The sequence below is a fragment of the Dryas octopetala genome, chromosome 4 (genome assembly GCF_963921425.1).
Source record: "Dryas octopetala chromosome 4, drDryOcto1.1, whole genome shotgun sequence".
NCBI lineage: Eukaryota > Viridiplantae > Streptophyta > Magnoliopsida > Rosales > Rosaceae > Dryas > Dryas octopetala.
The window spans coordinates 16,472,751-16,495,220 of record NC_141369.1 but is presented as its reverse complement, the minus strand read 5'-3'; the positions used below and the strand labels follow the sequence as shown (position 1 = coordinate 16,495,220).

Here is a 22,470-nt window from a genome sequence, read left to right as displayed (position 1 = left end):
TTAAAAAACACGCTTGGTGCTAAGAGAGACCTGATGTGTAGTATCTGATTCTGTTTCTAGCCTTATCAATGAACTAGGAATTTTGCTTTTGCTTTATACATTGGGTTGGCCAACAATGCAGGAAAAGCATGTATATAATTTTCAATGTCAAACTCTTAGCTCTTAAAAATGAAATAACTATGCAAATAACCATCTAACATTACATCTTCATTAAAAACTGCCACTTGGTTGATCCCGAAATTGAATAAAGTTGTTCATAAGTAGGTTGGTGTAGCCTTTTTATTTGTTAGTAAGAAAGCTATGCCTGTGTTTAGGTGCATTCCAGCTTTTGTGATTGCTCTGATTCATATGTTCTGTTCTCCACTTTTAAGATTGTGGGCAAGTAGGTAAAAACATTCGTCTAAAAGAAAAGAAGAAGAAAAACATGCAACCCCTTGCACAGCAAATAATGTTCTGGAGTTAATGGCCTTGCTCAGCTACTCCAATTACCAAAATTTTTCTTCCAAACTGATTCTTTGGTTTTTAATTAACTTGTTTTGCAGGAAAAATCATCCACTACCACAGCATCAACTCCTATATAAAGATTTTTGAACTCTCCTAACCACCCTTTGTTCTCTACAACCTATATTTAGGACATTTGGCAAAAAAAAAAAAAAAAATTGAAGTTCCTCTGAACATTTGATCCAGACAAGGATATTAGCGTCAGCCATGCAAATTGAAAGATACCACTTTTTTCGGAGCTCATGTTCCTTTTGCATTACCCCAATTACCCCAAATTCCCCACCTGTATTTATCATGGTGATCATCATCATAGTTCTTTTAAAACGCCAATCCATAGCATAATTAGGAAGATCTGAAAAAGAACCAAACTAAAGATGACCACATTCATATAATATTCAAATAGAATTCCAAAAATGACTTAATAAATGGGGCATAAAATTTAAAAATCTGGAGTACAAGTTAGATTATAAACTTTACGGGCACGCCTTCTGACAATGTTGATCATATTTCCAATTTAATATGAAACAAGTAGTCTCGTACAGATCGGTTGGATTTGACCTCAACCAAGCAACCCAGGTAGATTCACGTTTTTGTTTAGCCACTTTAAAGTTCACCATCTTAGCACCCTTCAAAAAGTGTCTCCAACATTTATTGTTCAAATTATTAGATGTGCAGCAGATTGGATCCTCCTTTCTATCCATGATCTTCTCATGTACCAACTGCAGTTCATGTAAGAACAACAGGAAAATATAGTTTCAATGAGATCCAGAAAGCAAATTTTCACTTCATTCTTCGATGGCACAATTTAACTCAACATAGTTTTTAATACAAGGAGTCCATAATCCAACATAGAATTCACATTAAACAGATAATGTAATTACGTTTCAGGTAGCAAAAGCATGCAAGGAAACTATCATACCTTGCAGAATTCACTGCTTGAAGGAGACACTATAGATAGGGTCTCTAGGTGCCATTTCTGAAATGAACTATCTAATAGTTCTTCAGTACTCACTGACGATTTTATTATTTCAAGTTTGAGACCATTGGACGGAGGAAGCAGAATATCTCTTAGATCTTCGTGGATGATGACATTCTGAATTGACCAAGGTAGCATGAAAAGAATTATGAGATGTTCAAAACGAGTTAAAATTGTTGATAAAAACAAAAGGAGATTACCTTATCAGAACGGACAACCAGTTTCAGGCCGATAGAATGATCAAACTTTCCAAGAAACTCTCGCAATCTCTGAAACAATGGTTGGCCTCCTTCTTCTAGTGTAAATGAAAGCTTGGCCTCCTTCGAACATATCAAAGAAGAAAAGGGCATCTTATCACCCTTATACTCGAATGAAAGAAGATTTGGAGTATCAATCTCAGCTTCCTCTAGATTGTTGCAACCTCTCAAGACAAGTCTGTTAAGCCGATGACTTGCAATTCTTACATTTTTCAAGCTATGGCATTTACTTAGATCCAGTTTCTCAAGGAGAGGAAAGCTATAGAACTTATGATGAAACACGTTGTCTGACATGTCACTGCCCTCTAGTGTCAATCTTTTCAGAGACTTACAATCAACCAAGTTAATTTTGCAGGACATGTAATCCCCCCCACTATACCAAAATGTTAAAAGACATGGAGCTTTAATTTTAATGTTCTTCAGTCCGCGACAGTAGACTACCTCAACCCTATCAAGCTTAAGGAGACCTGAAATCTTCAGATGTCTCAAACCTGTGCAGTGAATGAGTCTCAAATCCTCAATTAGAGGGCAGCTAGAAATGAGATTCTGAACTATCTGTTTGTCAACACACAGATTTCGCAGATACACCTTTTGCAGATGAGGAAGCTTTATAATACTGCAAGTTTCCAGTTTACAGCCTTCCAGCCTTAAAGCAGTTACTGTTTCTGCAGCAAAGACAGTCCTGGGCAAAATGCAGCGATCACGCTGACTGGTTCCTCTCTTGTGAACATGGACAGCTAGCTCTTTTATGTTATTTTCAGTTGTAAGTTCAATCCACCGTTCCATATGGTGGGCATCATAGGAGGTCAAATGTAGCACAAATTTATATATACCTATATTTCGCTCAAGGTGGCTCTGAAGAGACCTATCAACAAAGTCCTTAAACATCTCATTGTAGTGCCTCCTATTTTGAGCTTCCTCTAGTTTTCTAAACTTGCGTTGGTCACATGTCAAAACAGAGAAAGAAGTCCACATGTCCCTCCACCTCTTAGACAAGATACTTGTTCGAGCAGCATCTTTTGTACTACCAAGGAGAGAGAGGATGAGATGGATGACAAATTCAGGCAATTGTGAGATATAATCTAAGGATTCAACTCTTTTGTCCACGCCATTCGAATCTTCAGCAGCTCGCTGCTTTTTAAGGTCAACGTTCTTGTCAGTCGTATCAAATTCTTCTTTGATTTGTTTCCTTTGAATTCCAGGTTCGTGTGTAATCAAATCAATATCGCAGGATTCATCACTATCACTTGCCGTGCTATAGGCTATTTTCCTTCTCCTTCCACTTTTCCTTTTCCTTTCAGAAGGTACTCCCATCAGGAATCTCTTCAACATCTTCTATTTACAACTTGGAAGGAGCCTGATTGTAAATAAGAGATTTGATCAAATAAGAAAACAGAATCCACAATAACTGTTGCATTCCCAAAAGATAAATAAACTAATTTAAACAATGCAGAGCAAAACAATGAACACACTTTACCTGCAACCTAAATAAAGTTCAGCACTTCATCAAAAAACTCTATTTTCCATGTAAACTCATATTGGGGTTAGGGTAAAAACCTGTTTTCATAAATAAAGTTCAGTTCTTGATCTTCGAAATAGTAAGACAAAGAAAAAACAAACTCAAAATTTAATGAAACAACGAGTTTAAGAGAAAAACTAGTATCAAAACTCAATTGGGTTTTGGGTGTCAACGTCTAAAATTAACAGATTTGATCAAAATTCAAGAGTTAGATAATCTTTTCTATCCTTACAGTTTCTCGGCAATCAAACAAAGCATCAAACTTTGACATAAAAATTGAAAATAAAACAAAGGATCAGGTAATACCAACTGATTACGACCGAGAAAGAGAAAACGATAAAAGAGTTGAAGGGAGCAAAAATTGTGAGCATTACCTCGTCTGCGGCATCCACAAGAAGACTCTCTACGAGAGTTTAAGTGTTGCCGAGGGTTTTTTTTTACGTCTAATTACACTTATATCCTCTGAGGTTTATCGTCTTTTTACATATACTCCCTGGAGTTTCAATAATTACATATACACCTCTTGAGGTTTCAAAACTATTACATATAACCCCCTACAAGAGAAAAAAAAAATAAAAAAAAAATATTTGTATTGAGGTTGGACCTTACACCTTGAGTAATCTTATTAGGCCATTTTATCCCTTAGCGTGTTTTTTTACATAATTTCTCATCATTTTTCATCTCACTATAGGGGGGTTATATGTAACAGTTTTGAAACCTCAGGAGGTGTATGTGTAATTATTGAAACCACAGGGAGTGTATGTGAAAAGACGATAAACTTCGGAGGGTGTAAGTGTAATTAACTCTTTCCTTATCAGCAATTCAACCGGCATAGGTATTTTTCAATTTAGTCATTCAAGTTCAAATTATTTGTATAGATATGCATGGATTAAGGTGTCAAACAGACCGGATTGACTCTTTTAAGTTGGGTTTATTTGCTACTCCATTTTGTAATCGTGATGTGTTTGTGTCGGCCTAATTAGTGAAGATCTAAATCCGGTACGGCCCATGACTAGTGGCCCATCTGTACTTGTATTGTGCCCTAAACGAGTTGGGCCACGTGTCCTTTATCGTTTTTGTTTTTGTTTTTTTTTTTTTAAAGTGAAAAAACTTATCTTATATTACAAGTTCTCCTTTAATTATATGCTAATATATTTTAACTCGGACAATTTAATTTTCTCGTTGAAAACGTTTGGCTGCAAACTTGATTCTATTTCGAGCTTGGACTCGTGTCTTACCATGATTAAGAGGCTAAAAACTTTAGTCCAGTCCAATTCATTTATTTGTGTTGTACTCGTGTCGACTTGACTCTTTTCATACTTGTTTTGATCCGGCTCGTTTATGCTCATGTCTTATTGTGTTCGTGTGCCCTCTCTGTTTGTAAGAGTAATTCTAAGGGTACTATATTATTTTGTACTACATGTGTATTACCTCTCAATAGGTGTGGCCCTCACTTTTATTTACAATATGGTACGCATGTGATATAAAAAATATGACAAATACTAGCTGCCTTCTCTTTGTCCCTTCTACATTCTCTTGTTAATTTTGCAATTATGTAGTCTAACAATTAAAATTGTTCATTTTTTAGATCATCTTTTAAAGATTATAAAAGCTAAAAAATAACCAAATCGATTGTTTAGTGATTTAACTATTATCAAATAATAGTCGGTAAATCTGTTACCAACATCATTTATTTAGTTGATAACATTTAGATAATTAAACAATTTTTAATTTAATTAATTTTTGAAGATATAACATTTAAAGAGTGATTTAGAAAATAACTGATTTAGATCATTATTCTCACAAATGAGAAGGCATCTGGTATATCTAAAAACTATAATATTTCAAGCATTACTCTTATTCTTAACGAAGAGAATAAAGCCCATACTGACATACATACTTTGTAAATATATATTTTTTAATTTTATTTTACCAACATGTGGGAAATTGTTTAATAAGAGAAAAAAACTCGTGGGAAATTAGAATGTAGCAGCCAGCAGGTGGGTTGACTGTAGGACTTTGCAGCTGTCCCGCCATCACAAGCAGCTCCCACTTTCTTTTTCTTCAGCTCGCACCTTCCTTGGCAACATTTATATTGTTTTTGCCCTTTTCAAACGAACCCTCCACTTCCGTCCTAAACTTTGCTTCTATCAAACTTATGTTACTTTCTCGTACCTCTCTTACTTTATCTTCTCCTACTTTCAATCATCAGCCAAGCTCGTCAGTTTCAAAAAAATCATGGAGTTGCACAAGTGGGTCTCTTTGATTCTAGTCCTTGTTGTGTTTGCTCCAACGCCTATACTCTCAGATTCCTCTTTGACCTCAAATGGGTACTCAGAAATCCCCAAGAAGCTACTCAATTTTGCCCAGAAACCCGAACTGTTCGATTGGATGGTAGGAATCAGAAGGAGAATACATGAAAAACCAGAACTGGGTTATGAGGAATTTGAGACCAGTAAGCTGATCAGAGCAGAATTGGATAATATGGGTGTTGCCTATAAATACCCAATTGCAGTTACTGGTGTTGTAGGCTTTCTTGGGACTGGAAAACCGCCTTTTGTTGCAATAAGAGCTGATATGGATGCTCTGGCTATGCAGGTTTGGCTATGAAATAGTCTCAATAGAAATTTTATTATGGATTTGCAGAAAAGTGAACACCTTTTTGTTTGTTCGTGAGTGTGTGCCTGCTTAGCTTCTTGTGAATTTGATATATTGGCTTTGTGTTTGTAGGAAATGGTGGAGTGGGAGCACAAGAGTAAAATTCCTGGGAAAATGCATGGCTGTGGGCATGATGCTCATGTTGCAATGCTTCTTGGTGCGGCAAAGATCCTTAAAGAGCATGAGAAAGATTTACGGGTTTGTTTCTTTGAACATATTGTTAATGTTTCACTCTTATTCATTTTCACAAATTGTTACCTCCTTTTGTTGTTTACTAGTTACTACTACATATTGATATCTATGGTGTATGATCTAAAGATTCTGCGTCTCGTTGTTATATCTGGAAGTTGTGATGTTTAGTAATTGTTACAGTTATCTCATGAAAATAATATTTAGTTGTTTCAAAATGCTGAATGGATCTTAGTTTCACTTTAATGTGTATATTTAGTCATCTCTTTCATTATGCCAAGGAAGCAGAAAGAACTTGATCCTATATTTTGTCAATTGATTTTCTGCTAATAAAAGACAATTGGTATTTCTTTTTTTAATAATTACTGAGACATTGCCCTTTCCGTATATAGTTTCAAATACATGGATAGCATACAGAAAAGGGTGATAGGCTCTTGTAAATTTTATTATTCTCATAACATAACAAATTAACGACTTCTTTTCTTTGTTATTTTGTCCGGATGCCTGATATCTTCCAAATATTGTTGTTTCAATAGGGAACAGTTCTTCTTGTATTTCAACCAGCGGAGGAAGGAGGAGGAGGGGCTAAGAAAATGTTGGATTCTGGAGCATTAGAGAATGTTAGTGCTATTTTTGGGTTGCACATTGCACACCATATACCTATAGCTGAAGTGGCCTCCAAACCTGGTCCCCTTTTGGCTGGGAGTGGCTTCTTTGAAGCAATAATTAGAGGGAAAGGAGGTCATGCAGCAATTCCTCAGCATGCGGTTGACCCAATACTGGCAGCTTCAAATGTGATTGTCAGCTTACAACATCTTGTTTCACGTGAAGCTGATCCACTTGACCCACAGGTAAACCTCCTCATCTCTGCCCAAAAGTATGACCTTAAGCCCAGGGTTTGAGTCCATTTATAATGTACCTGCAGAACCTGTTATATTCATTTGTAGTGTCAACCAATCTTATTACAGTTTCTTGGAGTATTAAATCCTTGTTTACTTTATGTACTTGGTTTCTTTTAACTTATTTGTTTTCACTGACAAATTTACAATCACCTGATTGAACACCTATTTTAGATTCATCCCTTTTTTAAATGACAGCTTTGCTAGTGTTGTGCACTTTGGTATGTGTCAACCTGTTCTCTGCTATAGTGACTGTCTATAACCATCACAACTGCATTGCTTTACATTATTTGCTTGTATAGAAAGAGAATTTGTGATAAGGACAAGGGCAACACATATTGATATCAAGGGGAGGGGTTGTCCTTCTGATGCTAAAGTGGGGGTTGCAGGAAGTAGATTGAAGTTAGGAAGACCTAACAGTATTTATGGTATTTGACATTTGATTGAAATCAGAAACTTGTCCTGCCTATGGCAATGAATGAAGTGGAAATGAGATCAAGAGATGGAGAGATGGAGAGATGGAGAAAAATATCATTTTCATATAAGTAGGTCAGAGGCTACGGAGGGTGCATTGTTGGACATTAAAGTATTAATGTATTATCATATAGTATTGACCTTATTAACACAATATGGACATGAACTACCTATTTTGATCTTATTAATGCCTCAGATTACCGTCAACTTTCAAATATTTTGTTCACCATTTTGTAATGCTCTAATAATGGCATGCTTTAAAAAATGCATTAAATTTTGCTGCTTCTCTTAGTGCATTTGCAGAAAAATGCACCTTCCCTTTATTCATGATTAGTAAACTTTTTTCTGGTAAATGCTCTCAAGTCAACTAAGTACAAAGATTTTCAGGTAGTGACAGTTGGAAAGTTTCAAGGAGGTGATGCATTCAATGTCATTCCGGATTCTGTCACGTTTGGTGGCACCTTTCGTTGCTTTTCAAAGGAGAGGTTCTTGCAACTCAAGCAGCGTATTAAAGAGGTACAACACTTAAATGGTGCATTTAATATGTATATTATGAAAGAAATCATTGCATTCTTAAATTTAAAACTGTAAAATTAAAAGTTAAAAACAGATTTAATTGATTACTGTATTAGTTATATATTGATAATTTGTCGAGGGCCATTTTAGCTTCATCATATTCTTATTCTTTTATTCTTAATGAATCTTCTTACTGTGCAGACAATTAGTCCATGCATTATCTTTGGAACTTTTAATAATCAAACTCCAAGACCTTTGAAAGTTTGCATTTGCATTCATTTCCCTAACTTTCACCATAACAAAAATCTGATGTGCTTCTTTTAACAGGTTATAATAGGGCAAGCTGCTGTACAAAGGTGCAATGCAACTGTCAATTTCCTTGAAGATGAAAAACCTTACTTCCCCGCTACGATAAACCATAAGGACTTGCACAAACACTTCCAAAATGTAGCAGGAGATATGCTCGGCACCCATAAAGTCAATGACATGCAACCATTGATGGGATCTGAGGACTTTTCATATTACCAAGAGGCAATACCTGGATACTTCTTCTTTCTTGGAATGAAGGATGACAGACTTGGATATCTGGATACACCACACTCACCTTACTTCCGAGTGAATGAAGATGCACTTCCTTTTGGTGCTGCACTTCACGCTTCTTTGGCTGTTAGATATTTGCTTGAATTCCAACAGGAAGTTCCTTTGCCAGAACGAGAATATCGTGATGAATTATAACAGGCTTATTGACTAATTCGTTGGTTCAAACATTACCAAATCTGCATGGAGTACCAAAGGATATTCATATTGCAGCAACTGTACTTTAAAATGGTTTTTTCCCGGGTAAATTAGACACACACTTATCTAGGTTTAATTCTCATTGATGTTGAATTTTTGTAATCATATTAGTCAAGTAAGTTGGGTGAGGTTCAGTAATACAAGCATTCTTGATAATACGATTCACAGCAACTTCTGTACCACCTTGATATTTTCCTCTCTCTGAAATGATAGTCCCCCTCTCCATGATGAACCTTTTTTTCTTCAATAAAGAAATTTCAAATTAGATCACGACCTTGGAATATTTTTTGTTATCTTATTTTCTTGTAAAATTGGTTCAAATATATGCTCTTGCTTGAGGATCTCTATGCCAAGAAATATTTTGGTTGCTTACCTTGTAAAGCATAAAACTTTAAGTTGGCATTGCAGAATAAGATTAGAATGAGAGTATGATAACTTCAGAAAAGGGAAAAAAATGGTAGTCAGAATATTTATTAAGTAAATATGATTCAGTAGCATTACATTCAATCAACTGGCAACCAGATACAAATATAATCATTATTATAACAGAAATTTTTCTAGGATGCTAATTTTAGGTCCTATTTTTCTATACATACAATATGCTTTGACATTGAAGTTTCAAAAAACCTATTAAATTTGGGTAAAAAGGAACAAATCTCAGCAGACAACTCTGGGGTTAACTCAAAACTACACTCACATGCTCCAATCAGCACTTCTCCGAACATGCTATTTAGAAGCCAATTATATGTCAATACCCAAAGACTTTGGATGCTAATTGTAATAGAGGTTCCAAAGCACTTGGGGAAAACTTTCTTGCAAAAAGGAAACAGAGTGAGGTCGGCTGATTGTTGTAAAGACACGTTTCACCTACATAAATCTTCTTGAAGAATTCCTCTGTCATATCCTCTTTGCCAAATGTAGCTGGATGAGCACCTCCTCTTGACCAGTCCACATAAGTAAGGGTCCTGTTTGCCAAAAGCTGTGGAACCTGGATGGTAAGCATTGTCTGAAAGTAGTGCTCATCCACATAACATGCTGGTTTGCAAAAGTCTCGAAACTTGGGGTAGTAAGTTGTGTCTTCAACGATCTTAACTGCAAGTTTCCGATTAATCTCAAACCACTGAGACCCTTTACGCCAATTACTGAGGTTGACCAAAGGGGCCATGCGTTCATCATAGCGTCCTCTCCCATATGGTCCGAGTTCATCAAATGAACCCATAAAGCTGTACTTGGATCTTGATAAGTAATGATAGACAATGCTGAGGTTGCTGAGAGGAATACATGCTTCAGAAAGGAGGACAAACCATTCATTTGAGATGTCAAGCAATGCATTAGCTAGGAGTCTCCTCTCAGCTTCACACATATTCATCTCTCCCCACTGTGCTACCTGAATCATAGAATATAAATTGTCGCAGGTCTTAATACAAGAGAACAAGTAGGTTCCAAAACATATGCTTAAGTGGCTGGTAGAGAAACAGGGATTTCCGGTGATAAAAGTTATTCCATTGAACATTTTACATAATGCCATCCTTCAGACAAAAAGAATGAGGTTCCAAAATCTTATCAAGGAATTGCCTGCCAAGAGAATTTTAACCCACTAACTGACTTAAAAAATAAATGTTTTAATTGTGTCAATATAATTTGCTAAATGACGGGTAATTAGTAGATTAGCTGTGGATCACTCATCCCAGGCCAATTTACACTAGACCAAAAGCTGACCCTCCGTACCCAATGCACAACAATGCATCCAATGGATTCCTTGCTAAAGGAATATATCGGAATTGCTCTAAGCAAAAAAATTGTTAGTCACTGAGAAGAGCATACCCTTGGTACTCAATGTAAGGTTAGCTGTTAAGCTACTTACACTTAACCCCCCCCCCCCCCCCCTCTCCACCAATCTTTATTTGCTTGTGAAAATTTGAATGTGATGAAACAAAACCATTAATGGAGACCATCATTTCGATGAGAAGTCCAAAAGTGTCCCTTTTAAACATACAATAGAAGTGAATATATACAGCATACAATCTTCATAAGACAGTACACAACCTATAGGCAGCATTTTGATTGTTGAGAGATTTGAGAAATTATTCTGGCACCATTAAATAAGAAGAGATGCATAAAGAAAGGGAGAATGTCCCGATAAATTTTACATATCTATAGCATTGAAGGAGCAATTAATAGTACTAATTATGAAATAATGACTTGGTATACCTTGCTTGGGATCTGTCTCTTGTAAAACACTGATGAAGGTGAGAAGTTGGGACTATAAGATGGCAGTGAATGGATGTAGATTGAGTAAAGCCCCTCGTGTCCTTTAAAAAATCGCTCCCAAAGAGGTGCCATTGGCAATGGTCCCTTAGTCAAGAACATGAAAGCAATCTTGGGAACTCTTTTAAACGGATATTCCTTTATTTGAGTGGCAATCGAACCCAGCCACAGCAACTCCGTGTCATTCATGGTGTGCAACAGATTAGATGGAGGTCTAATCCGACTTTCTAAGCTATTTGGCTCTTGAAAGCAAGTCCTCATAGTGGATAATGCTGTTGGAGCCACATGTTGAACTCCAAAATACCGAACTGTATGCATACTCAAAATCGAAACCCCAAGACCCAGAACCACAAACATCAAGAGAAATTGAATAAGTCTCAAAGGCAAGGCCCTAGCATGGATGCTTTTAAATGGAGTTGCAGGGTCCTTGCCTTCCTCCAATGCCCCCACCCTTGACTGCATCTTAATTCAAATCTTAATCAAATCCAACTGTCAGGAAGAGAAAATGAAATCAAATTCCACTTCTGAGTAATGTAATTTTCAGAATATCAGATCCAACAACACCTTTTCCAATCCAAATTATTACAAAATATAGCACCTTACAATAGGAATAGTGAATAAAGTTCGGTTTTTGAGGTATGGGTTTTCAAATTTATTCAACAATGGAAGCCCATATTGCATCAAAAAGTCCACCAAGATCAAGATCACATCAAAAAGTCAGGAACAAGTCCCTTTTTCAATTGGGTATTCCCCAAACAATAGAGCTCTTGTCAAAAACAGGAAAGTTCCGATCAAATCACACAACTTTTCTAGTTTCTATTCCCTTTGTCTTGGCAAAAATGAACAAACACATAACATGGTGATGAGGAGAGACAACAAAAAACGAAATGGGCAAGATGGTACTACCATGTGGGTTGCATAGAGGGAGCTGTATATGGTTGAATCAATGCCAGATACGTTTGAGGAACCAAGCAGATCGGTTCACACTTATCTCATTTAATTCCTATGTTGCGCCGGCTCTCACTGAATGACGAGAGAGAGGTTTAGAAGGCTCTTATTCCTCTCTGTTTGTGTGTTTTTTTCTCTCGTGGGGTGCTTGAAACTTGCAAAAAAAGTGTGATGAAGATTAAAACTGAAGCATTGAAGAGAGAGAGAGAGAGAGTGTGACAAACAGAGAGAGTGTGAGGGTGGTGGAAAAACCGAGGAGGTGTGTTTTGTTGGGAATTTTGTTTTGTTTTGTTTTGTTCCTCTGAGTTGGGAAAGGGAGAGCAAATAGCAATTACGCGGTCAGTGCCTGAGTGGGTTGTGCCTTATGTCCAGGCCGTGACCTTTCTCTGTGTTTGTTTTGTGGCTTCTTCTATATGCACGTGTTGTGGGCCTGTGGCTTTAGCTATTTTGTTATTACAATGTCTATTGGCTCCATAATTTCATCAGCTTCATTTTTTGTTTCAACAAAATTATTAAGACTTTGGAATTTCTCCATGCACTGTTACAATTTGAAACACAAATCTTTTACTTGGTTGGAATTTTTAGATTATGATATGAAATATAACTGAAAACCCTCATAATTAGTCCAAATGGTGAGAAACGGATTAGAATTAGGATATGTTAATACTTCTCTAATGTAATAAAAATATTACTATAAGTTCCATGACAAATTAAATGAGATCCATGATGAATTCAAGACTAAATTTTGTATTTTGAAAAAAAAAAAAGAGTTTGTCCAAATTTGTTAAACAAGATTCATGATGAATTCAAGACTAATTTTTATTTATTTATTTATTTATTTTTTCAGACATTGGCACATCCGAATCTCAAGTTGGATATAAGCTCAATTCAATGCAAGCTTTGCTCGAACATTGTTTCTTTGTTACGGTGTTACCCACGAACACTTATCTTTTATTTCAGTGTTTTTATCCAAAATTCAAAGAATTCATGCATGTGGCCATGTTCTGCAAGATTTGCAATTTATTCAATTCTTTGCTTCTGGGTCTGAGCATTTGTCACTCTGATGAGGTAACGGCGGTCTGGACAACGTGACGGCAGGTAATGTAGGAACGGACAGACAATGATACAAATTGTCAAATACAATATAAGCCATTGGCAGGCCGCAAAGCTTTTCTATTTTAACTTTTCTTCTTGTTTTAGTTTTTCTAATTTTTTTATTTTATTAACATTTACAATCAACCAGACACTATTGGACAAAGTATTGACTTGCTCGGCATTTGGATAGTTTGGAACTTTGGACAAAGCCATTTGATGGGAAGTCCGGTTTGGACATTTTTTAAATGGCTGTGTAATATATTGATGTTCAAAAATTTATTGCCTCTAGAGCAAGAAACAATTTTTTATGAAAGATGGTTAAATAGAAAAGCCATGATGCTTGCATAACCACAGCCAGCTTCACCCATGCCCACTTCATGGCATCACCACTCTACATTGGAATCAAAACCCTCTTTACACATACATAAAGCCACTAACAAACCTTTTCTAAACCTAAAGCATTAAAACCTCCACGCCATATTTCAAAGAACAATAAACAATACCACAAGACCATCTCCGGTGTTAACATCTTCAATGCTCCTGCACTTTCTCTACATATCAACTAATGCACACAAGCTATCCAAGTGCTTTTTTGTACCTCCTATACAAAACCAACTTCTCTATCTAACTACAAAACCTAGAACTGGGTCTCCTCCAAAGGCACCGCTTTTGGTATCAATTTCAGTTTGGAAAGTTTGTGTTTCTGGGAGCGGCTTTTAGCTCTTGTTCCAACAAGGAACACCTAATATGATATGCGAAAGAAAGATCTGTGCCTGAAGAAATTTAGATGAAAAACAGCACCCACAAAACAAAGACTTCTGCCTGAAGAAATTTATGATATGAGAAAGAAAAAAGAGAAGCTACACCTACTCCAAATCTAGGAAATGGAGCTGAGAATAGTACCTAGAGAAAGAGCAATATTCAAGGTCAGACTGTATGAGAAATAAACAAAACAATAAAGTTGTTGTTGAGATGAGAGCAGCAGTGTCCGCAGTTGTGAGGAAAATGTGAGGTTCGAAGGGGCCAATGGGATTTGAAAGGAGAAACAATCAAATTTAACTTTCTTTATTCGAATAAGCACATCTTAAAGTAAGTGTTTAAGTTTAAAAATAAAACATAACCAAATCTAAACATATCATCACTTAAATTAATGTGTATATCAAGTCCTGAAGTGAAAAAACAAACAGCTCCTCAATTTTATAACTCTTCCACATTTAAATAAAACAGGGAAAAGAACTGAGGATAACAGGTATTATTCTTGTAGATGATTCATATAAAGGTGACACCAGATGTGACAAAAATAATTCTAACAATGGAACAGAGAGGCATGAGCATTGAAACTCAAACTGAAGAACAAGATAAAACACCCATGTAATCAAAATTAGCACATATTAATATGTATTTCCCAATTCAGACATCAAAGGAAGTGCTTTTAACATCCAATTAAACAGAACAAGACAATCTAAACCATAGTTCGGCTACAAAACAATATTTAAAATGAAACTAAAGCCTCATAAGAAACCAGAAAAAGTCCTCGCGGAGCAACCTTACTTCTCAGAAGAGTTAGGCCCCCTCTTCTTTCCAAATCCAACAACTGCAAATTGAACAGAAAATACAATCAGTACCATCAAAATTATCTTCCTTTTGTTCTCAAAACACATGCTTGCATAAATTTTTTTATCCATAACTAGTTAACTACAACAAAACAATCAACACCACACGCACAATATCAGAAATAAAAACCAAAATTTACGTTTAAACACCCTAAGACACCAAATGGGTCTACAGCTAACTATAAAAAGACTTCAAATGAATTAAACTATCAAATACAAAGATAACCCAATTCAAACAATAAGGGAATAATTAATCTACAATGGAAAGACTTCAATTGAACTAAGCTATCAAGTTCAAAGAGAACCCAATTCAAAAAATAATAAAATAATTAATATACAATCACCACCATACCCACAATATCAGAAATAAAATCATTACATTACATTTCAACACCCAAAGACATCAATTGGTTCTACAGCTAACTATAAAAGACTTCCAATGAACTAAGCTATCGAATTCAAGGAGAACCCAATTCAAAAAATTATAAAAAATTAATACCACACCCAGAATATCAGAAATTAAAAACAAACAAATTACATTACAACATCCAAAGACATCAAATGGGTCTACAGCTAACTAAAAAAAGACTTCAAATGAACTAAGCTATCAACTCCAAAGAGAGCCCAATTAAAAAAATAGTAAAATAATTATAAGAATGTGCGAGGTACGATAAGCTTACCGGCTGTGACGAATCTCCTGTTGTACTGCATGCGCTTGTGGGCGCGGCCTCTAGGCTTCTTCTTCTTATCTTGCTTGGCCACTTTTGGGGTTTGACCCCTCACCTTTCCGGCACGAGCCAACGAACCGTGAACCTTACCTGCACAAAACGAACTCACCGTCACAGACCAATCATATATCGCCAAACTCAAAACAAGCGAATAATAAAACTACATCACATACCCATGGCTGATCGTAGGAGCTGAGCTTGCCTGCAGAGAGGATGAGAGAGACGGAAGCTCTGTGCGTGCTTGTGCTGCTTTTCGCGATTAGGGTTTTGGTGGAGTCGTCTAGTGGAGTATTTAAGGTCGTTTAATTGGTCATACGAGATTGAGCACGGTGACATAACCGACCTGGTAAACGGTGTCGTTTTATATGTTGGCGCCAAACGGCGCCGTTTCACGTGTTCATCCTTTAACCGTAGAAAATACCGAAAATGCCCTCTATCCCAAAACGATACACATGCTATCAATTCGTCTTCTTTCTGAGCACTACCACCTCAAAAAATGGCGACAATGCCGAGCCACGGGCTGAGGCACGTGAATCACGTGACCAGCATGCGACCGTGGCTCCGAACCTTGCGTAGCTCAACCTCTGTAGCTTCTCTATCTTCTTCCCCTTTGGCCGAGGACTCAGAGCAGGCCCAGTTGAACGAAAAGCCCAGCTCGTATTTTCCAAAGCGAGGGCAGACTTTGGAACTAGTGTGTGAGTCTTTGGCTTTCAAAGGGAAGGGTCTGTGCAAGGTTGCTGACACTGGGTTCGTGGTCATGTGTGACCGTGCACTGCCTGGTGAGCGCTTCATTGGGCGTGTTACTCGCAGGAAAGGGACCTATGCTGAGGTACGAGTAATGGGTTCGGTTTGGTTTCTGGGAAAGTTTCGGAATGGAATGGGAAAATGTCATCTTGGTTTTGTTTGTATTATGTTTTTGGTATAAAAAATGGGGAGGCTTTGTGGGAGTAAATACTATTTGGTTGTGAGACTTTGTAAGGCTCTCATTGAATTTTGAAATTGAGAATGTGAGCTGGGTCTTATTTATGTGCTGATTTTTGTTGCTAAGTTAGGAAGAATAAGAGTTGGTAAGTATAGTAACACTGTTACATTAGGCCCATTTGAAGTGAAGTAAGTTATGCTGACTGTGATTCCTAGCCTTATCATTCATTCTCTCTGAGTTAATGGTGGTTGGATTGCAGAACTTGATCATGAGAGACACTATAAGAAACAAAGAAAGGAAAATAAAGGAAAAATAGATCACTTGATGTATTGCAGTAATTTTGGTCTTCTGGAGATTTGTTATATAAACCGAATTAAAATGGAGTATTAGGAATTTAAGACTATTGCGTTCCAATGATTCTATTCATGATATGTATGGTGGTTTATGTAACCAAAGTACTGGCTTGGAAAGATAAACTTTGCTGTAGAAACTGTTGAGAGTAATGTGGAGCAATGTCCCGGAAAATTAGAGCTTAGCATATGTGTTTATAAGGTCTTGGGCCTCTCCACCCATTGCCATTTGGTTTTGGGTTGGATGCTCAAATTCTATCATGGTATTAGAGCTTGGTTGTCTACTTGTAAGGCCCAACGACCACACGTTCTCCCACGTCACCCAATACAATTTGTTCACGTGTTAGGCTCAAAATCTCGCCATACGTGTGAGAGTGTGTTGAGAGTAATGTGGAGCAATGTCGTACATCGGAAAACTAGAGCTTAGCATATGTGCTTTAAGGTCTTGGGCCTTTCCACCCATTGCCATTTGGTTTTGGGTTGGATGCTTAAATTCTATCAAGCATCTTTAAAAGCAATGTTTCTTTGCTAGAAGTTGCTGTTGTATATAACTTGAGATGCTGTGCTACTTTTGTTGGTTTTGACTTCTATGTGATTCCCATACAATTCATAGGCTATATAGCATGGAATAAAAGCTATGTCATATTTCCTAAGATAAAAACAACATTTTTTTTTTTTTGGTAAAAGTGCAGGTGACAAAGGTAAAGACAATAACGCCTCATTGGGATCTCGTGGAAGCTCCTTGTGTGTATGCTTCTTACTGTGGAGGATGTAAAACCCAAAATTTATCTTACGAGGCACAGCTCAGAGCTAAGGAGCACCAAGTTCGTGAGTTGATTATACATTTTGGGAAGTTTTCTCATACAGAACTGGAATCTCTAAGCATCATGAAGCCCATTGTTCCCTGTGAAATCCAGTTTCATTACAGGAATAAGGCTAGTGCACAACTTGAACTTTGTTAAATCTGGATGTTCATTTGGCTGCATGCAATAGCCATAATGGTTTTCCTATTATTTTATCTGCTTAGAAAACCATTCTCATTTTAGCCAGCATAGCCGGCTTATAATTTCTTGTTCTTGCCTGATCCTCACTAATATTTTTAAATATACAAAAAAATGGACATGTTTTATGCAAAAATAATTTTCAAATCTGGAAAATTGTCATACTATTTTGCCACTAAAATGCTCCCTCTATTATTTTTTTTTTATGAGTACCCCTTTTCTTATGGAATATATGCCCTTAGCCTTTAAATAATGGTCTCACTTGTTTGAATTTGTATATGATAATTAATTAACCAGTTCTGCATGTGTGAAAGTTAATTAATTGACTTATCTTTCAAATTCAATTCATCGGGTACCAGATGTTTAAAATAAGTAGTGCTATGCATCTTATAGGTACACTGACATGGTATACATTTCTATTTCTCAATTACAACTTTAATAATCACAGCATCAAAGCACTCTATACTGGTGAGGTATATACATCTCTGTATGTACTTAGCTTGACCATGTATTCCACTCTAAAACTTTTTAAGAATTTGTAAGTTTTTTGTTGTATTGATAGAGTATAGTTATTTAATTTCTGATAATTTCCTGCGTTTGCAGATGGAGTTCTCATTCGGTTGTAAAAAATGGTGGCCTAGAGAATCATTAATGGAGAAACATGATGAAAATGAGAACCATGCCTTGGGACTGCATGCTCCTGGCTTCTTCGATAAGGTTCTAGATGTTGACAAGTGCTTATTGCAAAGTGAACCTGCCAATATGGTATTGCCTGTGTGATTCATTTTCTCAGGCCTTTATGTTATTAAATGCAGAAATTGAGACTCCTTACCTTGCATATACTATAATAATCAAGAATCCCTTTTTCTAGCTTTCTTTTGTGTTATGACATTGTTGCTCTGCCGTTGCATGGTGCCTAACATTTATGTTTTTTGTTTTTTTTTTTCTTTTGGTAAGTAGTACCTAACATTTATGTTTTTTGTTTTTTTTTTCTTTTGGTAAGTAGTACCTAACATTTATGTTTATATGAAAAATCACTAATCAAAGTTAAAGGAAAGGATAAACCCACTCTTCATGGCATCTATTTGTTGATGTCATGTGTGAGACCAAAATGTTGCACTAGAGTCTATTAACATATCATGCTCATGAAGTTTTGGAAATAATCACCTTCCCATTACTCATGAGTAGAAGAAGAAAAATACTCTAGGAGGAACCAACAAATGTCGATTGATGTCTCTCTGAACAGTAGGAATGGATGTAACTAATACCTATAAAAAACATACTGTAGTTTCTTTATACTTATTCCAATCTACTCCACTTGCATAATCTCAACATAATAATTTGGATGTGGCTACAATGCAACTCCCAATCAAGGATTTTTTGTCATATGTTGTTACGCGTACTGAAACTCCCCAACATTGTCAAACTGGCAGGTTGTAACATTGCAAATGACTTCACAACTTTTCTTCTTTGTCTACTCTGCGCTAATTCATAATTTTCACCTTCATTTATATTTTTAATTAGTATTGGCAGTATATGTGATTAGTGTCAGGAAATTGTACTATCCTGCATCAATGACTTGCATTTCTGATGTATAGGTTCTTGCAGCTGTCCAAGACTGTTGGCGAGATCCACAATTAGGTCTCTCTCCTTATGATGTTTACTCTCATGCTGGATTTCTTAAGCATCTTATGTTAAGAACTGGAAGGTACTGTGAGTTGTATGATGTCTCGTAATTTATTTTCCTTTACATGCACACACAAATGCAAGTTGTACACACACACACACACACACATTTTCTTCCTCCCACTACTCATAAGAACTTAAGAAGCCACTCATATGCATAAATGTATGGGCCAAAAATATATGCACGAATGTACTTGCAACAAATGAATCCTCTTCCTTAATTCAAATTTAAATTCTCATGGGTAGTGGGAGGAAGAAAGAAGGGGAATACTAAAAGAGAAGAAAAGAAGTGAAAAATGTGGGGCATGAATAGAGATTTGTTCCTTTGAAACCTGTACGTGGCCTTATTTGATAAACTGGGTCAATATCAATTTTTTCGAATATAATCAGATAATGTTGAATTAGCAAAGATTAGTCTACAACTCAAACCATAGTCATGTAGATCAAAGAACAGATGAAGAATTGAAATACTTTATTTCCTGTACTTTTCTAACTTATATATATACAAGAACACACTTTTTGGAGGCTGCACTGTACATATTTTATTTATTACATGGAGATGTTCTTGAAGACTAGTTTAAAATGAAAAACTAAAATGTAACTGTACCATAAGATGTTTATGATAACTTGAAGGATACTGCATATACCTGTCACTCAATGTGCAGGTTTTTTCCTTGGGTAATTTTTTTTTTTTTGGGATATCATACAGCGATAAATAATTATATGTTGTTCTCTGTGAGATCATGAAAATCAAATTCAGAGTAAGTTATGGCTGTGATTTGTGTTCCAGGGATGTGAAGACTGGTCTTCCTGAACTTATGGTTAATTTTGTGACCTCATCTTACAAGCCAGAGCTGCTTAAGCCTCTTGTTGAAAAGATATCTGCTATCCCTGAAGTGGTATGTATGGAAAATTTCTAATTTAATTGGTCCTGGAGTACAATAAATTGAACAGGGTTATAATTTGCCCTGGCTTCCCAATCTAAATTCCAGCATCTTTTTGTTAAGATAAGATACCACTTCTAGTATCTTCTTCTTCTTTTTTCTTTTAATGCCAAAAAGGTTAGTGAAATTGTTTTGCATTTTACTCCTGAATTCTGTTTGCATTTGTGTCATATCTTTTATAGTCATCAAGTTATTTTTACTTAGTTCTTTGCTTTTAATCTCTTAAGTTGTCCTTTTTATGACTGATAGGTAAGTGTCATGAACAATGTAAATACTTCTGTTGGTAACACATCTATTGGGGAGGAGGAATATACTTTATATGGAAAATCTAGCATCACGGAGAACTTAAGAGGGCTTACATTTCAAATATCAGCAAACTCGTTCTTCCAGACAAATACTCACCAGGTATGCAATGTGACAGAAGATTAGCACCTTAACAACCAATGCTTGTTTTCATCTCATTTCTTTTTCATAATTAATTAATTAATTTCTTGAGATATTCTTTGTGAATACTATCCATGAAAATTAACTGCCAAAATTGTTTAAATGCTTAGGCAGAGGTTTTATATAAACTCATAGAAGATTGTGCTGGTCTCAGAGGAGATGACTCAGAGATTGTTCTTGACCTGTTTTGTGGAACTGGCACCATTGGTCTGACACTGGCCAGAAGGTAGTTGTTTACTGTTCATTTGTTTTAAAGGCCTTATTAAAATCTGACATTGTGCTGCGTATTTGTTGCAGGGCCAAACATGTTTATGGATATGAAATAATTCCTCAAGCCATTGCAGATGCTGGCCTGAATGCCAAGCTGAATGGCATCTGCAATGCCACATTTGTCCAAGGGGATCTTAACAAAATTGATGAAAGTTTTGGGAACAATTTTCCTAAGCCTGACATAGTTATTTCAGGTTTTTTTCTTTCTTCTTTCTCTCTGATCTCTTAATTCATCTAGCTTCACTTCTTATCACTTGAAAAACATTCTGATTTTATGGCCTTTCTTAATGAGAATATACAGCATTTGCCTCTGACCTTCATTTTGCATGGTGAATCATGCAGATCCAAACCGTCCAGGAATGCACATGAAGTTGATTAAATTTCTTCTAAAGCTGAAGGCACCACACATAATTTATGTATCGTGTAATCCTGCCACATGTGCACGTGACCTTGATTATCTCTGTCATGGCGTGGTATGTATCTGCTTTTTACCTTCGATTCTTATTTCTTTGATATTTGGTTGTATAACCTACCAAATATTTTGTGCAGCCAGAGAAAAATATAACAGGCTGTTACAAGTTAAAGAGCGTACAGCCAGTAGACATGTTCCCACACACTCCTCATATTGAGTGCGTTTGCCTTTTGGAGCTTTGTTGACCCCAGTTGTGATCATGATTCTCATTCCTAAGGTTCAGAATTCTCTTCATTTCGGTTTTGATGCTTCTGCTATGTTAGTCTTTTCAAACATTTGCTCAAAATGTTTCTTCCAGGATTTGCAAAGCTTGCGAGGGAACTGCAGTGACAGTGGGGTCTTAAATTGTTGCCATCTTCAAGTCGAGAGAGACCTAATTACCCAAACCACCACTAATTTCATAGGCGATTCAATTAATTTGTAACCTTGATGTGGCCTTGTAGTATTGTACTAATTGTATCTAGACTCTTGTTAAAATTTACTCTTATTATTATTTTAGATTATAGATTTATTATTGTTCGGAAAGGCTGTTTAAAAAGCAAAATAAACTGATCAGATTTCAAATCAAACGATCCAATCTAATCTAATTGATTTCATTTTTTTTTTTCTTACTAATTTAACTGGATCAGTTTTCAATTTTTAAGAGTAAAAAAGCGACCAAAGCCTGTGCTGATTCAATTCTAGTTTTTTTTTTTTTTTTTAATTTATTTATTCTATCTGCCGCAATTTAATTGAGGATGTAAGCGACCGACATTACCCCGTTAGGCCAAATTGGTTTGATTGTCTCTTATTCTTATGAAGCTAGGGGTGTAATGTGGCCGACAAAAATGGGATCCTCAATCAGTAAATCAAATTGTGAGATACTAAATTGAAAAAATTAAAATGATAAAGTGCAAATTGTGAAATACCTCAAACCTTGAGGGTATAACTTGTAATATGCTCTAC

At 36.1% G+C, this 22,470-nt stretch overlaps 5 protein-coding genes across 7 annotated transcripts; 2 read left to right on the top strand and 3 right to left on the bottom strand.

Moving 5' to 3' along the window:
- Positions 1–861: 861 nt before the first annotated feature.
- Positions 862–3,690, bottom strand: LOC147287383 (uncharacterized). 2 transcript variants are annotated; one of them, XM_086239630.1, is made up of 4 exons: positions 3,628–3,690; positions 1,678–3,091; positions 1,421–1,594; positions 862–1,220 (listed from the first exon to the last, which is right to left on the bottom strand). In XM_086239630.1, exons 2-4 carry the CDS (start codon positions 3,064–3,066, stop codon positions 975–977), a joined length of 1,809 nt encoding a protein of 602 aa, XP_086095756.1. In that variant the 5' UTR covers positions 3,067–3,091; positions 3,628–3,690; the 3' UTR covers positions 862–974. The 2 variants fall into 2 exon arrangements, with proteins under 2 accessions (XP_086095756.1, XP_086095757.1); XM_086239631.1 differs by lacking the exon at positions 3,628–3,690 and adding an exon at positions 3,560–3,625.
- A 1,627-nt stretch (positions 3,691–5,317) lies between these two features.
- LOC147287382 (IAA-amino acid hydrolase ILR1-like 4) lies at positions 5,318–9,054 on the top strand. The gene is made up of 5 exons (XM_086241128.1): positions 5,318–5,851; positions 5,984–6,109; positions 6,637–6,951; positions 7,861–7,989; positions 8,317–9,054. Exons 1-5 carry the CDS (start codon positions 5,492–5,494, stop codon positions 8,722–8,724), a joined length of 1,338 nt encoding a protein of 445 aa, XP_086097254.1. The 5' UTR covers positions 5,318–5,491; the 3' UTR covers positions 8,725–9,054.
- Positions 9,055–9,237: 183 nt separating this feature from the next.
- LOC147287381 (Core-2/I-branching beta-1,6-N-acetylglucosaminyltransferase family protein) lies at positions 9,238–12,278 on the bottom strand. 2 transcript variants are annotated; one of them, XM_086240653.1, is made up of 3 exons: positions 11,959–12,278; positions 10,996–11,541; positions 9,238–10,171 (listed from the first exon to the last, which is right to left on the bottom strand). In XM_086240653.1, the coding sequence occupies exons 2-3, from the start codon at positions 11,512–11,514 to the stop codon at positions 9,533–9,535; spliced, it is 1,158 nt and encodes a 385-aa protein (XP_086096779.1). In that variant the 5' UTR covers positions 11,515–11,541; positions 11,959–12,278; the 3' UTR covers positions 9,238–9,532. The 2 variants fall into 2 exon arrangements, with proteins under 2 accessions (XP_086096779.1, XP_086096778.1); XM_086240652.1 differs by having other exon boundaries at positions 10,996–12,278.
- Positions 12,279–14,467: 2,189 nt separating this feature from the next.
- Positions 14,468–15,749, bottom strand: LOC147287380 (small ribosomal subunit protein eS30z/eS30y/eS30x). The gene is made up of 3 exons (XM_086241960.1): positions 15,610–15,749; positions 15,389–15,526; positions 14,468–14,689 (listed from the first exon to the last, which is right to left on the bottom strand). Exons 1-3 carry the CDS (start codon positions 15,611–15,613, stop codon positions 14,643–14,645), a joined length of 189 nt encoding a protein of 62 aa, XP_086098086.1. The 5' UTR covers positions 15,614–15,749; the 3' UTR covers positions 14,468–14,642.
- Positions 15,750–15,898: 149 nt separating this feature from the next.
- On the top strand, positions 15,899–22,044 carry LOC147287379 (RNA methyltransferase family protein). Its single transcript, XM_086240557.1, has 11 exons — positions 15,899–16,265; positions 17,401–17,643; positions 18,313–18,474; positions 19,308–19,417; positions 20,186–20,294; positions 20,589–20,744; positions 20,894–21,009; positions 21,081–21,247; positions 21,396–21,526; positions 21,603–21,742; positions 21,824–22,044. Exons 1-10 carry the CDS (start codon positions 15,933–15,935, stop codon positions 21,708–21,710), a joined length of 1,635 nt encoding a protein of 544 aa, XP_086096683.1. The 5' UTR covers positions 15,899–15,932; the 3' UTR covers positions 21,711–21,742; positions 21,824–22,044.
- The last annotated feature ends 426 nt before the right edge of the window (positions 22,045–22,470 follow it).

Bases quoted from the DNA above. Each gene is read 5' to 3' on its own strand.
- LOC147287382 (XM_086241128.1), top strand. From the start codon at position 5,492: ATGGAGTTGCACAAGTGGGTCTCTTTGATTCTAGTCCTTGTTGTGTTT. The intron at 5,852-5,983 runs GTTTGGCTATGA...TTGTGTTTGTAG, and splicing joins TGGATGCTCTGGCTATGCAG to GAAATGGTGGAGTGGGAGCA. The intron at 6,110-6,636 runs GTTTGTTTCTTT...TTGTTTCAATAG, and splicing joins AGCATGAGAAAGATTTACGG to GGAACAGTTCTTCTTGTATT.
- LOC147287380 (XM_086241960.1), bottom strand. The intron at 14,690-15,388 runs GTAAGCTTATCG...TTCAATTTGCAG, and splicing joins CAGGAGATTCGTCACAGCCG to TTGTTGGATTTGGAAAGAAG.
- LOC147287379 (XM_086240557.1), top strand. From the start codon at position 15,933: ATGGCGACAATGCCGAGCCACGGGCTGAGGCACGTGAATCACGTGACC. The intron at 21,010-21,080 runs GTAGTTGTTTAC...TATTTGTTGCAG, and splicing joins GGTCTGACACTGGCCAGAAG to GGCCAAACATGTTTATGGAT. The intron at 21,527-21,602 runs GTATGTATCTGC...TATTTTGTGCAG, and splicing joins ATTATCTCTGTCATGGCGTG to CCAGAGAAAAATATAACAGG.
- LOC147287383 (XM_086239630.1), bottom strand. From the start codon at position 3,066: ATGTTGAAGAGATTCCTGATGGGAGTACCTTCTGAAAGGAAAAGGAAA. The intron at 1,595-1,677 runs GTAATCTCCTTT...TGGTCAATTCAG, and splicing joins TGGTTGTCCGTTCTGATAAG to AATGTCATCATCCACGAAGA. The intron at 1,221-1,420 runs GTATGATAGTTT...CATGAACTGCAG, and splicing joins CAAGCAGTGAATTCTGCAAG to TTGGTACATGAGAAGATCAT.
- LOC147287381 (XM_086240652.1), bottom strand. From the start codon at position 11,514: ATGCAGTCAAGGGTGGGGGCATTGGAGGAAGGCAAGGACCCTGCAACT. The intron at 10,172-10,995 runs GTATACCAAGTC...TCTATGATTCAG, and splicing joins AGAGACAGATCCCAAGCAAG to GTAGCACAGTGGGGAGAGAT.